Raw genomic sequence first — 17,750 nt, 5'->3', positions numbered from 1 at the left:
TCCAAAGGAACGTCAGCACGTTACTTAAAGTATCAATGTTGATAAATAAAGTTTAAAATTATGGTGACGCTGTTGAAAAATATGGGTTAAACCAAAATTATAGTTTCACTTGGTAATTTTTCCGACTGTACATGAAAGCAGCACAGAGCTTTTCAGCTAACCAAACGCTCTCTATCAAAAAAGAAAGTGGGCAACTCCTGTTTTTCAAAAATAAAGTACTCATTTTAAAACACATCTCAAAATAAAGGAAAACACCTCAAATTACGGCATAATAAGCATAAATAAAATAAAATAATATAGAAACAGACACAAAAAATGTACAAATAGATCGATTTGTGTTTACTGAACAAATGAATGAAAATGCAGCTATTTAAAATAAATAGATTGGTTAAAATTAGAAATACCACAAATTAGTGACACATTAATAAAAATAACATATCGTCTCATTCAACAAGAAACTAAAATTGAATTTTAGCAGCTGAAGTTGTTTCTTTTTGCAAAAATGTACACTAAATTAGACTTTTGACTCTAATCTAATCTTGAACAAAAGGAAAAAAGAATAAGAAAACATACATAAACCCAATCTAATCTTACCATGACAATAAAAGGCAATACGAATTGTTACAGGAAGTAAACATTGAGACCCATCGGGACCACTAATCAGTCATTTGAAAATACTAACATGTATTGACGTACTTAATTTTAACCTTCTTAAATTTATGTACAAAGCACACACGACATGGTTACCCCATAATTTACAGGTTAAATTCGATAAAAGACTAAATCCTATTGACTTAAAATGACATGAAATATTCAGAAAACCCAGATTTGGAACATCGGAACATCTGGAATAAATTGGACACAGTAACTAAAAATACAAAATCAATTGCAGCCTTTAAAAGTCTTATTAAAATGAGATGATTGGCAAACATGTAGTATTTATCAAGCAACATTTATTTTTGACACTTTAAGTACGTGATGCTACTAAATCTTTGTAAAAGAGGTTAAATGAGGGTTTGTGTAGGTAAATGTATTGATGTTTATTTAAAATGTAGGCAGGGCTTAGTATTTATGTAAAGAGCAATTTTTATTAACATTTTTTATGTACTTTATTGTTTCATTTTGTATTTTATTGATGTTTTGAATTTTTATTAAATGAAATAGATGTTTTTAAAAAAAATTGTTGTTGAGGGAACTAAGACTATGTGCAGCAATAACATTTATGGGTAATATTAATAATATCAACTAAAAAAATTAAATTAAATAAAAAACAAAAAACCTGTCATTAACCATATCTCAAATGTCAAACTGTTTCATTGGTTAAAACAAGATCTGAAAGCTCTCAATAGTGACACCTAGAGGTCAAATACATGAACGGCACTCTACTTAACAAACAGGAGTTTATGGTAAATCTGTTTGTCCAGGCTGCTACTAATGCATTTTCATAACTGCTGTAAAAGCAAATAAAACAACGGTTTTTTTTTTAAAATAATGCTTTTATCTTGAGTAAACTCTTAGGTTTCTTTGATAAATGTAATTATTTTTATGCTTTAAAACACTTATCGTTTTTTTTTCAGAACAAAATAGTTATGCATTTGAAGTCAAGAACTCAAGCATTTTATTTGGCTTTTTTTTTTGCTACTTAAGCTTCCTGTATAGGTTTTCTGTCATTTCAGTGTGACACTAAACATTTTCAGGCCTCAAGGTAAAACATGAAAAGATATTTGTGTAAAATTTGATTATTTAAATATACTTTCCTGGTACAACAATTTTAGATCCCGTATTTAGTTAAGAAAATTTTTGTTTCTTTCTGTCTCCTTCACCATATTTTAAATATGAATTATTAAGAACAGCAATTATATATTATATGTTATCATTATTTTGACACATTTGAATAGTGTTACTCTGTAGTTAATGATTGTGATTTTTTTAGTCCAACAACATTGTTGATGCGTGTTTACAAAACTTCACTGATGTGCATTTCCTTTGTGCACGTGGTCATCACTTAAGTATACGATTAGTGGGAAATAAACCTTAAAAATTTTCAATATTAAGTTCCTAAAATCTGTGCACAGCCTGTTCATACATATACTCTCTGAGCTACTCCTTTAGATTATAAACCTTTAAATATTCTGGACTATTTAATAAAGATACCTTGATGGGAAAACTTGTCTTATTTAAATTCTGACATCAGTTTTCACTCCGATTAAGATCAACATTTTGCTGCTGACGTCTTTGAACACTTTCTCTGAGAAAAAAATCTTTATTCTTCAGGGTATCATTAAATGAACCGGAGCTATCTTCAAATCTTTACTTCAGTCATCCACAGCCCCTCACTGCTGCATGTTCAGTCAACTCTAAACCTTTTTATCAAGTCATTGCAAAAACTGCCTCTTTTTTCTTTCAGCATTTTTCCTTTTGGCATTTGTTTCTCCTTAATTTTCTTTTTCTTCCTCTCTGGCTCCTTTTTTCAAACTCTGTCTTTTTTTTAAGGGTTCCAAATCTAAAATGTTTGCTTTTTGCTGTTTAATTTTTTTTTTAACAAAACACTTGCACAAACATCCTCCAGGTTGCAGTGAGAAGCCCATTAGTTCATACCACTCCTGTAGCTTCCTGTACATGTCTGTTGTCAGCATCACATTTGCCAAACCAAACATTTGGCTTTTAATCCTTGAAAAAAGGGGAAAAACAGGATGTACTTTCACTTAGCTGCATTTTCAAAGATCTAGATCAGACATGAAAGTCCCACATATCTAATATCTTTGTCATCCTATGTAAATGTTCAGAAATGTTTCAGTGTTCTTCTTGTGGAGTAGAGATACACGGTGTAAAAAGAAATGTTTAAAAAAGCCTCTTCTTGAATTGCAGCAGTGTTTCATTTGGAGCCAAAATAAACTAGATTTACTGGCAGTAGATAAGATAGGGAGGTGGGGTCTCCTCACACTTACAGAACAATGGAAAGTGATAAAGATTTGAGAAGCTGTCTATGTTATTTAAAAACAAAACTATAGGTTTTTATTTTGTTTCTTCCAGTGGATGCAGAAGCCGTTACATGTATTTGTGGTCATAAATCTTGCGTAAGAAAACTCTGCAGGGAATAAAACCACTTCTGTCTGATGTTTCCACAGGACAGGAAAAAGAAAAACGTCCACACTGAGCTTTGATTTCAGAACCTCTCACCGCCGTCGTCTCAGCTTGTTCCACCTTCATGCCGGGGTGTAATAAAAGCCTTGACCTTGTGTGGGCTGCACATGGTCATAGCTCATCGGGACATTCCTTCCCCGGTTGTGATTTCTCCTCAGCTGGAACTTGGAACGACACGTACGGACACGTCCTGCTGTTCAGACAGACCAGCTTCTTCAGGCTGGCTGTGTTCACTATGTCAAAGCCGACTTTCCCACCAAAGGTGCTGGGTTTCCAGTAATCCGGGGAACATATGGGGTTCCCCAGGAGGCCTTTGAGAGAGAAGGGTGCACCCATCTCCACCATGCTTTCCCCAAATATGGCCCCTGGTCGCGTCTTCTCCAACATCAAGCCGGGGTAAAATTCCAGAGCGTCGATATCACCATACAGCTCTTCAAGCGTTTGGGCTATCTCCTCATTATCTGCAAAATGAAACGCTGGTTAGTTAACAGTACACGAGTCTCTGAATGTGCATGACAGTAATGTTTGCAACAGGTGGATCGGTCAAAGGACATGCCGAACAGCTGCAGGTCACATGATTGTTCTTAGATTCAAGAATTCTTAATTTCTTTTAAATTCTTGTTTTCTTTGCTGATTTTAGGGCTGGTCTTTAAACAAATGATGCACATCTGTTTTCTACTATGATTTTTTTAGGAATTGGAAGCCATTTTTCAGCAAAAGTTATTTTAAGTTAATTTCAATTTTAACTTTACATTATAACAGTGTGGAGACGGTTTCCCACATTAGAATTGTGAGATAAATCCTGAAATGGCTTTTATTGTTTGTTTCTTTCTCAACGATGTGCTTCCCGTCACTTGTTGACTGCATTTCATGGACATCTGTGTCTCCAAAACTAAGTATCTGGGTGACATCATATCCCAAGAGTCAACAGTTCAATCCTTTTTTTGCTGCTGGAATGTTAGTGCATCAGCTGCACATGTAATATGTGAAAGGAAGGACCGCCCAAAACTCACCCGACGATCAGAATCAGAGGAATTCACTTAAATGTCAGATATAGCTCATCTGACAAACAAATAGCTTTTCTTTTTTTAAGCAACATAAAACACATCTATCCATCTCAGTCGAAGGTGTTAAAACAACAAAGGAAACTCTAAAGTGACAGAAAATCTTGGATAAAACAGTTTGTTTATATTTTGTAAATCTAGATTTAATTCTTTAGCTGAAACCCTCTGAATGAAATAAAAAAAAGTCCTATCCCATGAACAGTGAAAGTGAGGTTAAATTGGACTCATATTCCATGTATGCACATTGAGCGGCTCTTCACAGCTGTGGATCCCATCAGCTGAAGTTTGGGGGCTGTTAGTCTCACCCGCAAACTCTCTGAAAGACGCGTACGGCTCCAGGTTAAAACGCTTCCTGTACTCGTTGAAAGGCTGGATCCGGAGCTGGCGGGACTCCTTGATTGTACTCACGGCCACATGGGTCACCACAGCATTAATGTTGTGGCCCCCGCCAATCTGTCGGAGGAAGACATGGAAAAACGCCAACAAAGTCACATCTGTGGGATTTGTCACACAGACACGCATGGAAATCTTTTGAAATCACAGTAGGAAACTATTCAGCTAAAGTATAAACGGTGTAAAACTGGCAGAGATTTGAACATTTAAACAAGGTGATTCTCCTTAAGGACCCACTATGATAAAAATTGGGTTTTTGCTGTTCTAGTGGCATTTTTTCTCATGATGGAGGACACATCTAAAGAAAATTAAGCTTAAAACTGCCTTTATGAGTATTTCGTTATTGAAATTGTTGTGCATCCGAAGCAGATGAAAACTGCTGTTTGAAAACAACAAAAAAAAGCGTATTTGTATCGTATAAAATGCACTATAGCTCTCAGCAATGGGGTGAGGAAAGAGGGGCGAGGTCGCTCCGTGCCTAGGTACCGCCCACAACCTAGAGGCAAATTTCTAATGAACTACTGCCGCTCTGCAGAAAATATAGGTCATAGAAAATTAGATAATTTTTAGGTTTTGACTAAAACAGACATAATCATAATTAAAAGACCACTGGGAAAACTTTTAAAATAGACCAAAAGATGATCAGAGTGGGATTTTAACACTAAATGTTGATGCTTTCTCTCATATCCTTTCAGAGAGTTCACTCTAGGTTCAGCCTCAAACAAAAAGCTAGCAGTAACATAATCCCAGTGAGTTTTAAAACAGGAAAACCCAGCTCCCACAAATGTTTGAGCTGCAATTTCTGTTGAGTGAAAACAGCTGCACACAGCTGCTAATAACATTGATTAGAAGTTAGACAAAATGGGTGAGAAAATGACGCATGACCATGGAGCAAAGACGTTTGGTAAAAAAGTGAAAAAAAAGGAAGCAGTCCTAGAGTCTCGTTTGGGAACAATGTCATTTTAAAAACAGGGGAGAAAGGCTACACGTGAGATAAAAGAAGGGAATTAATGTTCGTGCTGCAATTTGAGCTCAGTCAGTTTTGAGAAGAGGCAGAAAAGCAAGAATGAAAAGGGAGAAAACTGGAGAAGAGGATCATGGGAAACTTTCTAATTTAAAGACCTCTTCAGTTTGGGGAAAAGGACACTAAGCGTATCCAAAAAGTAATTTGGAGATCACTAAGAAGAGACGGTGTAGATAAAGAGAAACAGAGGAAGCTACGTCTGTCAGTTGCAATGGTTGACCATCCAATGAACACCAAAGCAACAAGCCCTCCTGAAGAGATGGAGATGGTGGGTAGATTTGCCAGGCCAGCATCATCCCGCTAGTTTACAGCCCCTCACAATCCCAACCTAACATCACCGGTGCAACAAAAATGGCGAGCAATAATGGAGCTATCCAGCTATGTGTCGGCAAGTGGATGCATCAGAATGGAGCAAAGTAAACTGCATGTTTGTGTCTGCTACTAATTCACAATGATTTGAATAAGGAAATATTCAGAAATGCAATTTTCAGCTTAATTTTCCTTATATATGTCCTCCATCAAGAGAAAAAAATGCCACAAGAACATGTTAAAAGCCCCAAAAACAAGATTTTCATTGGAGTGGGTCCTTAAGGTTTAGAAGTATGAACAGGGTGTGTTGGCTGAAGAAAGAGCTGTGGAGGGCTCTAATTAAACTAAAGTCCCTGGAGAAGAGCAGGAGAAGGAGATGAAGTCAGCTTAGATCTGTCTTGAACACTGAGGGCAAGATTTTCTCTAGCATAGCAGTTGTTGGGGAAAGGAAGAACGCCTGGCTGTTTTTTGTTCTCTGAGGAAATGTTTTGCTAGGCTGGGTCCTTTATTTGTCATTTGTTTTATATTGTTATCTTTGGCACATTTACTGGGAACATTCTGCGGTTGGATTTATTACCTGGCCAGCAATTTGGCGGGAGAAGGAATCCACCAGCTTTTCCACGCCGTAGTGAGTCAGAATAGATGTGTTGAACAGGAAGTGTTTGTACGACAGCTCATCTCCGTTTATGTGGAAGCTGTCCGGCATCAAAGGGTGCCAGTGGTACAGCTGGCTGAACTCCAGCGCGATGCGGTTTCCATACTGGAACTGGGAGTTGAACAGCAGTGTGGGGTCAAACTTCAGGTCCAGCAGGTAGCCGCTGAGATGCTGCACGTACTCCTCAACGACGATTCGTATCGTCTCACCTGAGTGATGCAGACGGGGAGAAAAACATCAATCCAAAGTGGAATTCTTCAGAAGCAGAGTCTAAGAGGAACAGGTCAGAAGAGGTCAGAGGTAACAAAAAAAAAAAAAAGGCTAAGCATTGGCTGCATCCTACGTAAGTCAAACAAATCTATCGTCTGTTTTCTTATGTGATTAGGGAAAAAAACAATCACAATAGAATTCCACTTCAGTTCTACAATTTGATTTGAATTTTAACAGTTCAATTAAAAAGCATAAAAATATTTTTAAAGTTGGAGGAAAATAGTTTACTTTATTTTTAACAGCCTACAAGAAATTGTAATAAAAATAATATACTCCATTTTTATTATAAAATCTTCACAAAAACTTCTATGAAATCCTTCTGCCTTAAATATTAATTCAACTGATTTTTTTGTTTTCAACTATTTTATTAAATACAGTTGAATTTTTTTCTCCATATGATGCATGTTAGAAGAGTCTCTACTTGTACGCGGTCAAAGTAATCAGCATAAATTTTATAAAATGTTCTTTTTTCTGTCGTATTGGAGTAAAGAATAAGTTGTTCTAAAATGAAAAAACAAGTTCCGTTCTTTGAGTTTGTTGCTTTTCCATTGAAATTCCTGCTTAGATTCTACAGAATGGTATCTATAGGTAAATGCAAATTGAGCCTCTTCACATCTAAGTTTAAACATAACTGGTTTTCTAACGCAGGACAGACAACGGAAGAAATTTGTATCTATGAACCTGTTTCTAAAAATGAAAAAACAAAAACGTGCAATAATCTGGGATTACAGTTTCTATCATTTTAATAGGTTTACCTTTAAAACTTTTCTTAAAAACAAAATGTTTCCACTAAAGATGGTTTTACAAAATAGTCCTAGATATTTTTAAACTGTGACTGTTTTTTATTAATTCATAAGTGATAAAATATTTTATATATAGAAAAACTAAACTAAACTATTACTTTGTTTTTCCCCCTGAAATGGTTAACAGTCTTATTTTATTAAAATAACATAAATAAAGACATTTTTCCTGAGAAATCTTAAAACTGAAAATTAATGAAAGCAGCTTGAGATGAAATGTGATGTTTTTGTGAGACAATTTTTTCCTTTATGTTTTTTTTCTCTCTGAAAACTGTGTCACGCTCACCAATAATGATTAAGCGAGCCGTCTGGAAAAGCTGCTCGTCGTCCCACACAGGATGCTCCGCCTTCAGGACGTCACAGACGCGGTTGTGCTCCCGCAGCCACAGAGTGGCGTACAGACCCAAACCTGGTAGGAGTCCAAACACCTCCTGACCGATGGCCATTTGATGCTCAGGGGGAACTCCGGGGGGGTAGCTCATGTAAACCGCTGCATCGACCACAGAGGGAGGGAACACCTGTCCATCAATAACCTGATGGGAAAATGCAAGAACGATAGATTTAATGGGGAACTGAACACTTACCTGAAATTTTATTTTTGCTTTGTCTAAACATCGCACTTTGTCATCTTACTTTTACTTGTTTTTTTTTACCTGATATTTCAGTTTTCCGTCTTTAAAAAGCCGAAGAGCCAGCTGACGTTCCAGGTTATCTCCATAAATGTGTCCTGCATCCACCTGCATTAGGAATAAAAACACCATCCAATTGTAAAAATGGATTAAACTTAAGGTTCTGATCCATGCAACACATCTTAAAGCCGCCTCAGTCCCATGATAATATTAAAAAATGATTAAGTGGAGCTTGTAATAGGTCCCTGCAGGCAGTCATGGTTTTGGAATTTGTTGCGAGCACATGTTTGCAGCCTTGAGAAATGCTTTAGCATATTTGGTGCGCCCAGCTATCTCCGTCTTTCATAAACACAGAAGAAAGAGGGCAGAAAAACTAAATTATGCATAGTTGCTCATATATCATGCTCAGAAAAGTTCTGCAGCTACAGAATTATAAAACGCAAAAGCTGTTTCAATAAAAACTAAACTTTTAGTGAACGATTCCTGTCTGATTGCATTTCTCGTACACAAACATTTTACTCTTAGGAAATAGGAAAGTTTATGCGTTCAAATAAACTCTACAGACGAGTCACAAAAATGCTTCTTTGGCTAAAAACTTGTCTGAAACAATCTGGAAGAGAAAAGCAGTTGTTATGTAAGGACTGACCCCATGGCTCAGAGCCTTAGTGAAGCCCACACCCATGCGGTTGTAGGTCTTGAAGAACTGGTGAGTGAAGTGTTGGGCGAAGAAAGCAAACATGAGGTTGGAGCCCTGAGGGTCAGGTCTGAATGTCCTTCTCTTCAGCAGCCTCTCCACCACAACCTCTGGGTCAGGCAGCTGGCTCCTCCCTGAACAAAAAGAGAAACGTCACACAAGGTGTACTCTTGTTTTTTAAAATTGTCCAACGTTTCTGTCCAATTATTATATATATATATTTTTTATTTAAACTATTCAATTTAAAGTAGGATTGGCCCATTGAGATGAAACATCTGGTTTTGAAGGTTGTCCTCAGTTTTAGATATTAAAAGTAAAAGAAAACCAAAAGAAAAAAAATAGCAAAAAACACTACAGTTTGATTTACAGTATTATTTAACACACAAACATCCTCACACATACAAACAAATTGACTCTCGATATTTACCCCAACTCACAATGATCACTCCAATAACAGTTCACAGTCTTTAAAATTCAAAATGCAGAAATTTAAAATAGAAAATAAAATAGAAATGATGTCAACTATGTTTTAGATGAGTTGAAAGATGTCTATGAAGACTCTTTTTCATCCAGGTTGGTTCCATTGTAGTAGGTTTAGGGGATGTCATCTGGACTTGGTTTTAAAGTTAGAAGACGTTTCACCTCTTATCCAAGAGGCTTTGTCAATTCTGAATTCTCTTAATAAGAATGGTGGTCTCAGGTTTATTCTTCCATCCATCTACGGCAGTGTTTTGAAACCTAACCAAACCAAACCAGTTCCACCTGGGTCGTTCATAGCTGAAAGAGATGACCAGTTTGGGGAGGGAGTCACTGGCTCCCCAACCCCCAGCTGAGGACAAAGGACTCTTAACGACCCGAAATCATGTAGGCTAAGTTGACAATACCATCCAGTTTCAGGTCTGACTCCTCCCCCATGAGTGCATATATACCAGCTCTTCGACCAGCTAATTCAGAATTGACAAAGCCTCTTGGATAAGAGGTGAAACGTCTTCTAACTTTAAAAAACAAGTCCAGATGACAGCCCCTAAACCTACTACAATGAGTTGAAAGAGCTTTCCAAAAATATCAACAGTGTTGGAGAAGAACACAGAGACAAAGGAAGAATGTTCCAATCATTCGGTGCTTTCACTCAGTTTTTTTTATGTCTGAGGACACACTTCATGCAAAGGTTCACATAAACGACAAGATTTGGACTTTAAAGCCACAGTAGAAACAAAAACGCTGGTGGTTTGCAGGTGAAACTGAACATCAAAAACTTCCCTGTGTTCAGCATAGCTAAGGGGATTTCGTGCTTGACCTGGTGGAAAGAAAATATTTTCCAAAAATATGCAAAAGTGTTATGTCTGATTTGAAGTCAACATATCAAATGTGTGATGACCCATTTAGATGAATGAAATATGACTTCCAAAATAAAATGAATTTAAAATCAATTAATTTTGTCATTAAATGATTATAAATGTTCGTTTCTTGGCATTTAAGTTATGTGTTTGAAATCATTAATCACAATATCTCATCATTTTGAATGAAGAGCCATTTTACAGTTGGAGGTGCTGTCTTGTGTTTGATCCATATTTATGGAATAAGTTTTAAACTAGAATTTGTTTCGGCATCCCATGGTTTTGGCTTAGAATTCCTTTTGTTCTCTTTATAGATATTACTCACAGTTAAAATCATCTACAGTTGTGTTATAAACATGTTTTTGCAGAGCGTATTTCTGTGTGTAAAAGCAGATGATTGAGGCAAAGACAGAGTGATCAAATCAGAGATTCACTGTCCAGTAATTTAGTTTATTTTAGTTTGATACAATTTTGACCACGACCTCTCGTTTAACTAACAAATAAGCGGCTGGGTTTTTGTTAGTGGTGCAAAAATCATATGTTGGTGCTGGAACTGGTTTCTGTTGCAGCATTCTATAAAACATTCTGTGATGCAATTATGTCAGAAAGAGGTTTTCTAAAAATATTTAGGATAATTTTCCAGTGCTGAGAGTTAAGACACATAAATCTTACCTTTGACTCCCATAGGTGATGGGCAGTCTTCCGGCACAGGGGGCAGAATTCGAGTGTAGTAGCTGAGATTGTAGTAGGATTCCCAGTTGAGGTAGCCATACTTTGAGTTGAAAGTTGGAGGGTTGGGTATCAAGTTGGATCTCACTTTTGACAGAGTAAGACAGAAAGTTAGGAGACTCTTAGAAGGTTTGAAAGATGCAGAAGAATTTTTGTCCAACTAAAAAGATCTGAACCTGTTAAAACTAAACGCATGAGGGTGTCCCGCAAGAAAGTGTTGTTGATGACGTCCCACAGCCAGTGGAAATGTGTGAGAATGTAATGCACCACTTTTGGGCTTGGTTTGAGGAACTGACGCACCCTGGTCAAAAACTCAGCTGGAAAAAGAAAAAGAAATTTGGGGTTACAATTGAATTTGGATTTTTTTTATTTTTGATTCAGAAACAAACAGTTGCAAAAACAAAAGGCACTGAATGGTGTGTGGAGATGGAGATGCACACATAGAAAAGATCCCAGCAGTGATTTGAACCAGAATCTCTCTTGCTGTAAAGTGGGAGCGGAAACCGCTACCCCACCGTGCACCATTATGACTTTTAAAACTAAGGTTCAACAAAAGGATTAACTTACATTAAGTCACCGCAAAATGCTACAATAATAAAATACTGGTTATTCTGAAAAGCAATTTAGGAAAAACAAATTACAACTAAACTTGTCAACTCTTAAGCACTCATTCAAAATGCTACATATAACAACAACTTTCCTCTGATTTAAGAATTTAACTTTTTTTCCCCTGGTGTATCATTTGCTCCTTTTTCTTGTAAAAAAATGTAAACTATGAGATTAAAGTACCGCTTTACCCAACATACAAAGTGAAAATGTTTTATGTCCAGCACATGTGAATCCCAACTCTCCCGGGTTTGTTTGCTTATCTTTTCCTTCCCACTCTCCGTCCTGCTGGCACCAGAACCACTATAGAGGTTCTGGCACAAGCTCCTGCTCCCATGTTTAATGCGGAGCTGCGGTGTGGGAGGATTTCCATTAATGAGAAGCAGATCTGTGGAGGTTGTAGGCGCCTCTAGGACTAATCACCTTAAATGGTTGATTTTCCCAGATGTTTGCATCTAGGTAAGGAATTTTACAGCCAGGAGCAGTGTTGAATAATTTCCTGTTTCAATGATATTTTTGAAATCTGTTTGGCCCCTCGCGTCTCATGAAAAAGACTGTTTCAAATTCCTGAAAGGTGCAATAAAGCAGAAGCCGGATATGAGAGGAGTGGACTCACGGATGGTGCAGTTCTCTCCATAGTAGCCGGTGCGGGTGCAGTCACACTCATACTCCTCCTGTGTGGTGCGCACGCACACGCCCCAGTGCTGGCAGGGGTAGTGACAGCATGGATTGACTGCTGAAAACAAATGAACGCAGGGGGTACAGCACATGTCAATAACCTTGAAAAATGCTTGCACAGGTCAGGTGAATTAGATGATTATAGTTGTACAGAAACTCAAGAAGAGGATGTCTGTGGCCCTCATTCCTGCATGGTGACTTCATTCTTACACAAACACAACCGTTTTAGAATTAGTTTGAAAGCTGTTCATAATGCCAGAGATAACATCAAGATCTTCCCTTCAAACACGTTTTTTTCAGATTACGATCAGGGGTAAATTGACATTTCAAGTCAGGCAACAGGAAACAATTTCAGGCCATTTCCAACCACAGACATACTATCATTAGATCATGTTACCTAGCTTTGAAAAAGTATCTCCCTGAGAAGTAATTCATGTAACATACAGCTGAAAAAATAATATATATTCTAACTGAGAAAACATCTTCCTCATACACCCTCCAGGCTGGCTGCATGCACCAACCAGCCTGAGAACTTTTTCCAGGAAAATCCAAAGGAAGTTGTTTTATTCTGACTAACAATTGGGAGGAGCTGCCTTACTTTCAAAAGTATATCGCTGTTAAAAATGTAATTTACATATGTAAATAAATTTTGCATCTGCAAACAAAAGTAGTGCGTTTGTAAAATAGAGAAAAAAAATGAAATTTTGTGAAACCAAAAAAATAAAACAAAAATTGCATCTGTAAACCTGAATATTTCTGAAGACATAAAGCGTGTATTTTACAAGCAAGTCTTTTTTTTTCTTGACAAAAGCAGTAAATTGTTCTGCAAAACAGAAAATTACTCTGCGCTCGCAAATTCTTTTTTTATATAGTTTATAAATGCACAATTTGTGTTTCCAGATGCAAATTGTATTTATATATGTGGATGTCATTTCAGTAGTGCAAAGGACTGGTAAAAGGGACGTAAATCCACACAAGTGCCTCACCTTTTTTCTGCTCTTCCTGAGCACAGCCCTTCCACAACCCCAGTGCTGCCAATTAACCCATTACTGACTCTAATTTAAACTTAATTTAAACAATAATAATAATAATAATAAAAAAGTCTCCAATAAAGGTACCGTAGATTTATTGTCCGACTGGGGTGTGATTAGATTGAAAACACTGTTTTGTTCTTTGATTAAAGTTTCATTGATGTTAGCTTCATATTTAACAAAATAATTCTCTACAGAGATCTCCCGTAAGCACATGCATTAATACTTTACTATACAGGTTTTGGAGAGCTTATGCATGTTATCAGATCAAACACTAACAATAAAAAGCTTTAATTTTATTTTGTTTACCATTAACACCAAGAAAAAGAAAATACCAGCATGAATACTGCTGATGTCAACACACAGAGACATTCCAGTGTGAAACTGAACTCTTTTGCTTTGTTCTCTATTGGCTAATTATTTACTTTCTGCTGAAAACCAAACAAGTTTAGTCACATCTGGTAAATAGTTTCACCTGAAACCCCCGTCCTTGCTGAGATAAGACTGCAGGGAGCTGAGAGTGGCAGGCAATAAAAGTGTGAAATAGAGTAAAGAATAATCATAAATTAAACTGAACTGTGGGAAATGACCAAACAGAGAGGCCTTTGTTCTTGCAAACACAGACATGGCAGGGTGGTGGGCTGTTAAAGCATGTAAGATCTTGAAACCTCACATCTTAATCTGGTAAATCCTGCACCTGATTATGGTCTCACAAAAAAGAAAGACGTTGCAGCCACTTGCATTTTAGCATTAATATGTGGACTTTTGTGGGTGCACGCACAGATGCATTTCTGCAGGACAAGTCTGGTCCTGCTTCCTTCCGCCAATCATCAACAGTAAACTTAGAAACTGAATCAGGCATCTGGCCCGTGTAAACTAAAAGGGCAGGATCTGATTTAGCAGGTAAAAGAGGGTTTTTGAAGGATCAAAGACTTCCGGACTGCGCGTCTCCCCCTGTGACCCACTTTCTGTCCTCAACTGCAAGTTTTCTTTTGTGGGGGATTGAACAATGGGGCAGAATTTGCAGCTGAAAAACCTCCAATGGGGAAAAGACAACAGAAATCAGATACGAAGATGAATGAGGTGACAAACTGGTGGAGGCAGACAGAAATGCCCTGAGGGAATGATGGGATTCAGGGTTTAAAGGCGCATGTGTTGAGTAATTGACCATCAGAAAAGAAAAAATAGTGAAGAATTAATACAGAATTATCCTACTTCTTTAGAAATTTCTCATGCTAGATTATGCTGGCATACAAATAAGAAAAAGTTATTTTTACCTGGAAGGAACCAGCTAAGACTTGTCTGTTTTTATGGTTACAAGGAATGTCTACCTGCTAAATGGTGAGCTAATTTGTTCTGATGATTCTAAAGCCAGTCCCTGAATGAACTTCGACTTCCTGACTCATCCATCACTTGCAAATCTCCCCGAGAACGGGTGATTTCTTTGGCCAGAGTTGGACTGAACCCACTGAGCTCTCACCTGTGCTGGAGGTGACCTCCTCCCCGTGGCAACCTGGCTCCCTTAACAGCAGAAGGAGAACAAACACGCATCCAAAGATAGAGGCTTCAAAAAAAACAGACAAATCCAAATCAGGAAAAGACATCACAGGTCAGCAGCAGAAGAGAAAAAACAAATAGACTAGTCCTAGTTGGAGCTCCCGAGAGTGAACGGGGGGCACAAAACGGGGGTACAACACACTTACTTCTCATAACAGCAGCCTCAGATCATAAAACTGACATTCCAGTTTAGAAAACCAGCAGAAAGGTTCAGTAATCCAGATTGAGACAAGATGGCTCAGGTAAAGATGGGTAATTCACAGACAGATTAGAGCGATAAAACACAAAAAAAAACAGCTGTTGCACAGCTTAACTCCTTTTCTCTGGGAGCTGCAATCTTTCGCACCTCACCTACCAGCAGATGGGGAAAAAAGAAAAATGGGATTTCAGTGAAGTGAAACTCCTCCTTTATGCTGCCTCCCATTGGTGCAACCTCACGACTAAGAGACGCACATACCAGAATTTCCTCTTTCCAGCCCTGCTGAAGGGATGACATTAGCATTTTGAAAACAGACTTGATTCAAGATGTAGATGAAACCTATTGTAGGTGTTCTCCACCCTCGTGAATTTCCTTTATTTTTTATGTCTGCCCATACAAGCAAGCACTTAACATTTTCCATAAATTCCCATATTATCTTTCCAAGAAAGATTTGGGAAAGATGTGAATCCGTTTTTTTTAAATATTTATGCTTAAACATGACAACCCTGTCAACAATAAAAAAGGACAGCCTGAGGTGAAGGTGGTGGAACGGCAGCAAAATCCTCACAGAGGTGGGAGTGGGCTTTGGCAGCAAAAACCAAAGACACCCTGCAGCACTTTCAAGAAGGGTGTGTGGGAAAACTGTTCCTGCCGGTAAGCCTTTTCGGCTTATCTGTGATTGGAAACAGACCTAAGTTAGATAAAAGATAAATCTCACAAAGTACAGATTTCTTTTGGGAGCTAAATGTGAAAACAGAAGTCTGGATACTAAGTGATCCTGCTGCATCTGTTTGGAGGCATTTTATATAGAATCCCCTAATAGGGGAATGTCTTACCTCCATGAAGCACAGTCACCATCCTCTTCATTGCTTCATCCTGCCTTTCCCAGCTGCGGTCATAAAATTCCAGCTTCCGACTGATTTATAAACAAAGCTTCCCTTTCAGTCATCGTCTGCAAAGCCTTGCTTCATAAATATTTAGTCGTGTTTTGTTCACGGAGATGCTGTGAAGCCACGCATACATATGGCGTGTTTCACAATGACATAAAAACTGGAGTGTTGCCATGAAACTATGGAGGATGAGGCGTCCTCAACCTGTGGTCTGGGAGCACTGGATTGATACAGGGGTCTTTTTTTTCAGCAAAGGTTGCATGAATATAAGAATAATGTGGAAACAGCTCAGTCAGTACTCAGGAGGATTCATTTCTAAATCTTTCCAAGCTGCACTCAGTAATTACAGCAATTGGAAAAAAATGTGTTTGCAATTATAGACAAAAGCTCGAAGAGCTGCATTTGTGTTACACTCTGATGTTCTTGTGTTGTTTGTTTGTGTGAAAAAGGAGGAGTTACAATTCCAGCTTTAACCTTTTCTTCTCAGTGCTTTGAAACAATGGGACCACCTCAGAGCTTCATCATGAAACATTCACCTGTATTTTCAATACTAGTGATTTCCAACCTTTTCCAGGCCAAAGACGGTTTGATGTCAACCAAAATCTTCACGGATCGTCTGTACTGGACATCCAACTTTTTTTTAGCTTTCAGATTCTGTTAACTTTTGACGGTAAAGTTTATCTTCATCCTTCATAGAATATCTCCAGATTGACTTTTTCACTAGATTTTAATGCAGGAACCATTAAAATGCGATAGATTTTCCCAAAACCCATAACAGTCACAGTTTTTTCCAAAAGCTTCAGTCAGATCATTCAGTTTTAACCTTTATTGTTTTAGAAACATTTTTGGGCGGCGGACCAGAGTAAAAACAATCTGAACTCTGGGTAGGTCGCTGCGTAGCATCAAGCAATCAGGGAGTCAACTTTGGGCATGTGATGTTTTCACTGACAAGCAGTGAGAGCGGCTAGTAAACACACCCAATATAGTGGAACATCCACCCATAGTTCTTCTGAACTTCCATTCATTTTCTTAACCTGCTGTACCCTTTCAGGGCGACAGGGTTTTTAGGAGACGGTCCCGGATAATTTTGGGCGCAGGCAGCTACACCAGAGTCTGCTCAGGCCTCCTGAACTTAGGCAAGGCAAGGCAAGGCAAGTTTATTTGTATAGCACAATTCATACACAAAGTAATTCAAGGTGCTTCACAAAACAGAAGAATGCATTAACATCACAATACATCATAGAAATAATCAACATAAAATTTACTTTAAAAGAAAAAAAAAAAAAAAATTGAAAACAGATTTAAAAATAAAGGAAGGAAAGGAAAGAAAAGTGCAGATAGGACCTTTCAGTCATATACACGGCTAAACAGAAATGTTTTAAGTCTAGATTTGAACATGAACACAGAAGAGGCCTGTCTTACGACTTCAGGGAGGCTGTTCCAGATTTTAGCTGCACAATATTGAAACGCTGATTCCCCTTGTTTAGTTCTGACTCTGGGCATCAACAGGAGGCCGGCCCCTGAGGTCCTCAGAGTACGAGATGGTTCATATGGCACTAACATGTCAGAGATGTACTTTGGTGCTCGGCCATGGAGAGACTTGTACACAAGCAGAGCTGCTTTGAAGTCTATTCTTTGAGGTACAGGGAGCCAGTGCAGAGACCTGAGCACAGGACTAATGTGATCATACTTCCTGGTTCTGGTCAGGACTCGAGCAGCAGCATTCTGGATGTACTGAAGC

General features: G+C 37.9%; 1 protein-coding gene across 1 annotated transcript; it reads right to left on the bottom strand.

The window, feature by feature from the left end:
• Positions 1–318: 318 nt before the first annotated feature.
• Positions 319–15,304, bottom strand: LOC101161174 (prostaglandin G/H synthase 1). Its single transcript, XM_011481569.3, has 11 exons — positions 15,067–15,304; positions 14,844–14,927; positions 12,271–12,390; positions 11,225–11,365; positions 10,992–11,135; positions 8,935–9,116; positions 8,313–8,396; positions 7,946–8,192; positions 6,512–6,798; positions 4,514–4,661; positions 319–3,605 (listed from the first exon to the last, which is right to left on the bottom strand). Exons 1-11 carry the CDS (start codon positions 15,071–15,073, stop codon positions 3,256–3,258), a joined length of 1,794 nt encoding a protein of 597 aa, XP_011479871.1. The 5' UTR covers positions 15,074–15,304; the 3' UTR covers positions 319–3,255.
• Positions 15,305–17,750: the final 2,446 nt, after the last annotated feature.

Source organism: Oryzias latipes, chromosome 12 (assembly GCF_002234675.1).
Source record: "Oryzias latipes chromosome 12, ASM223467v1".
Lineage (NCBI taxonomy): Eukaryota > Metazoa > Chordata > Actinopteri > Beloniformes > Adrianichthyidae > Oryzias > Oryzias latipes.
This window is presented reverse-complemented; position numbering and strand designations above follow the sequence as displayed.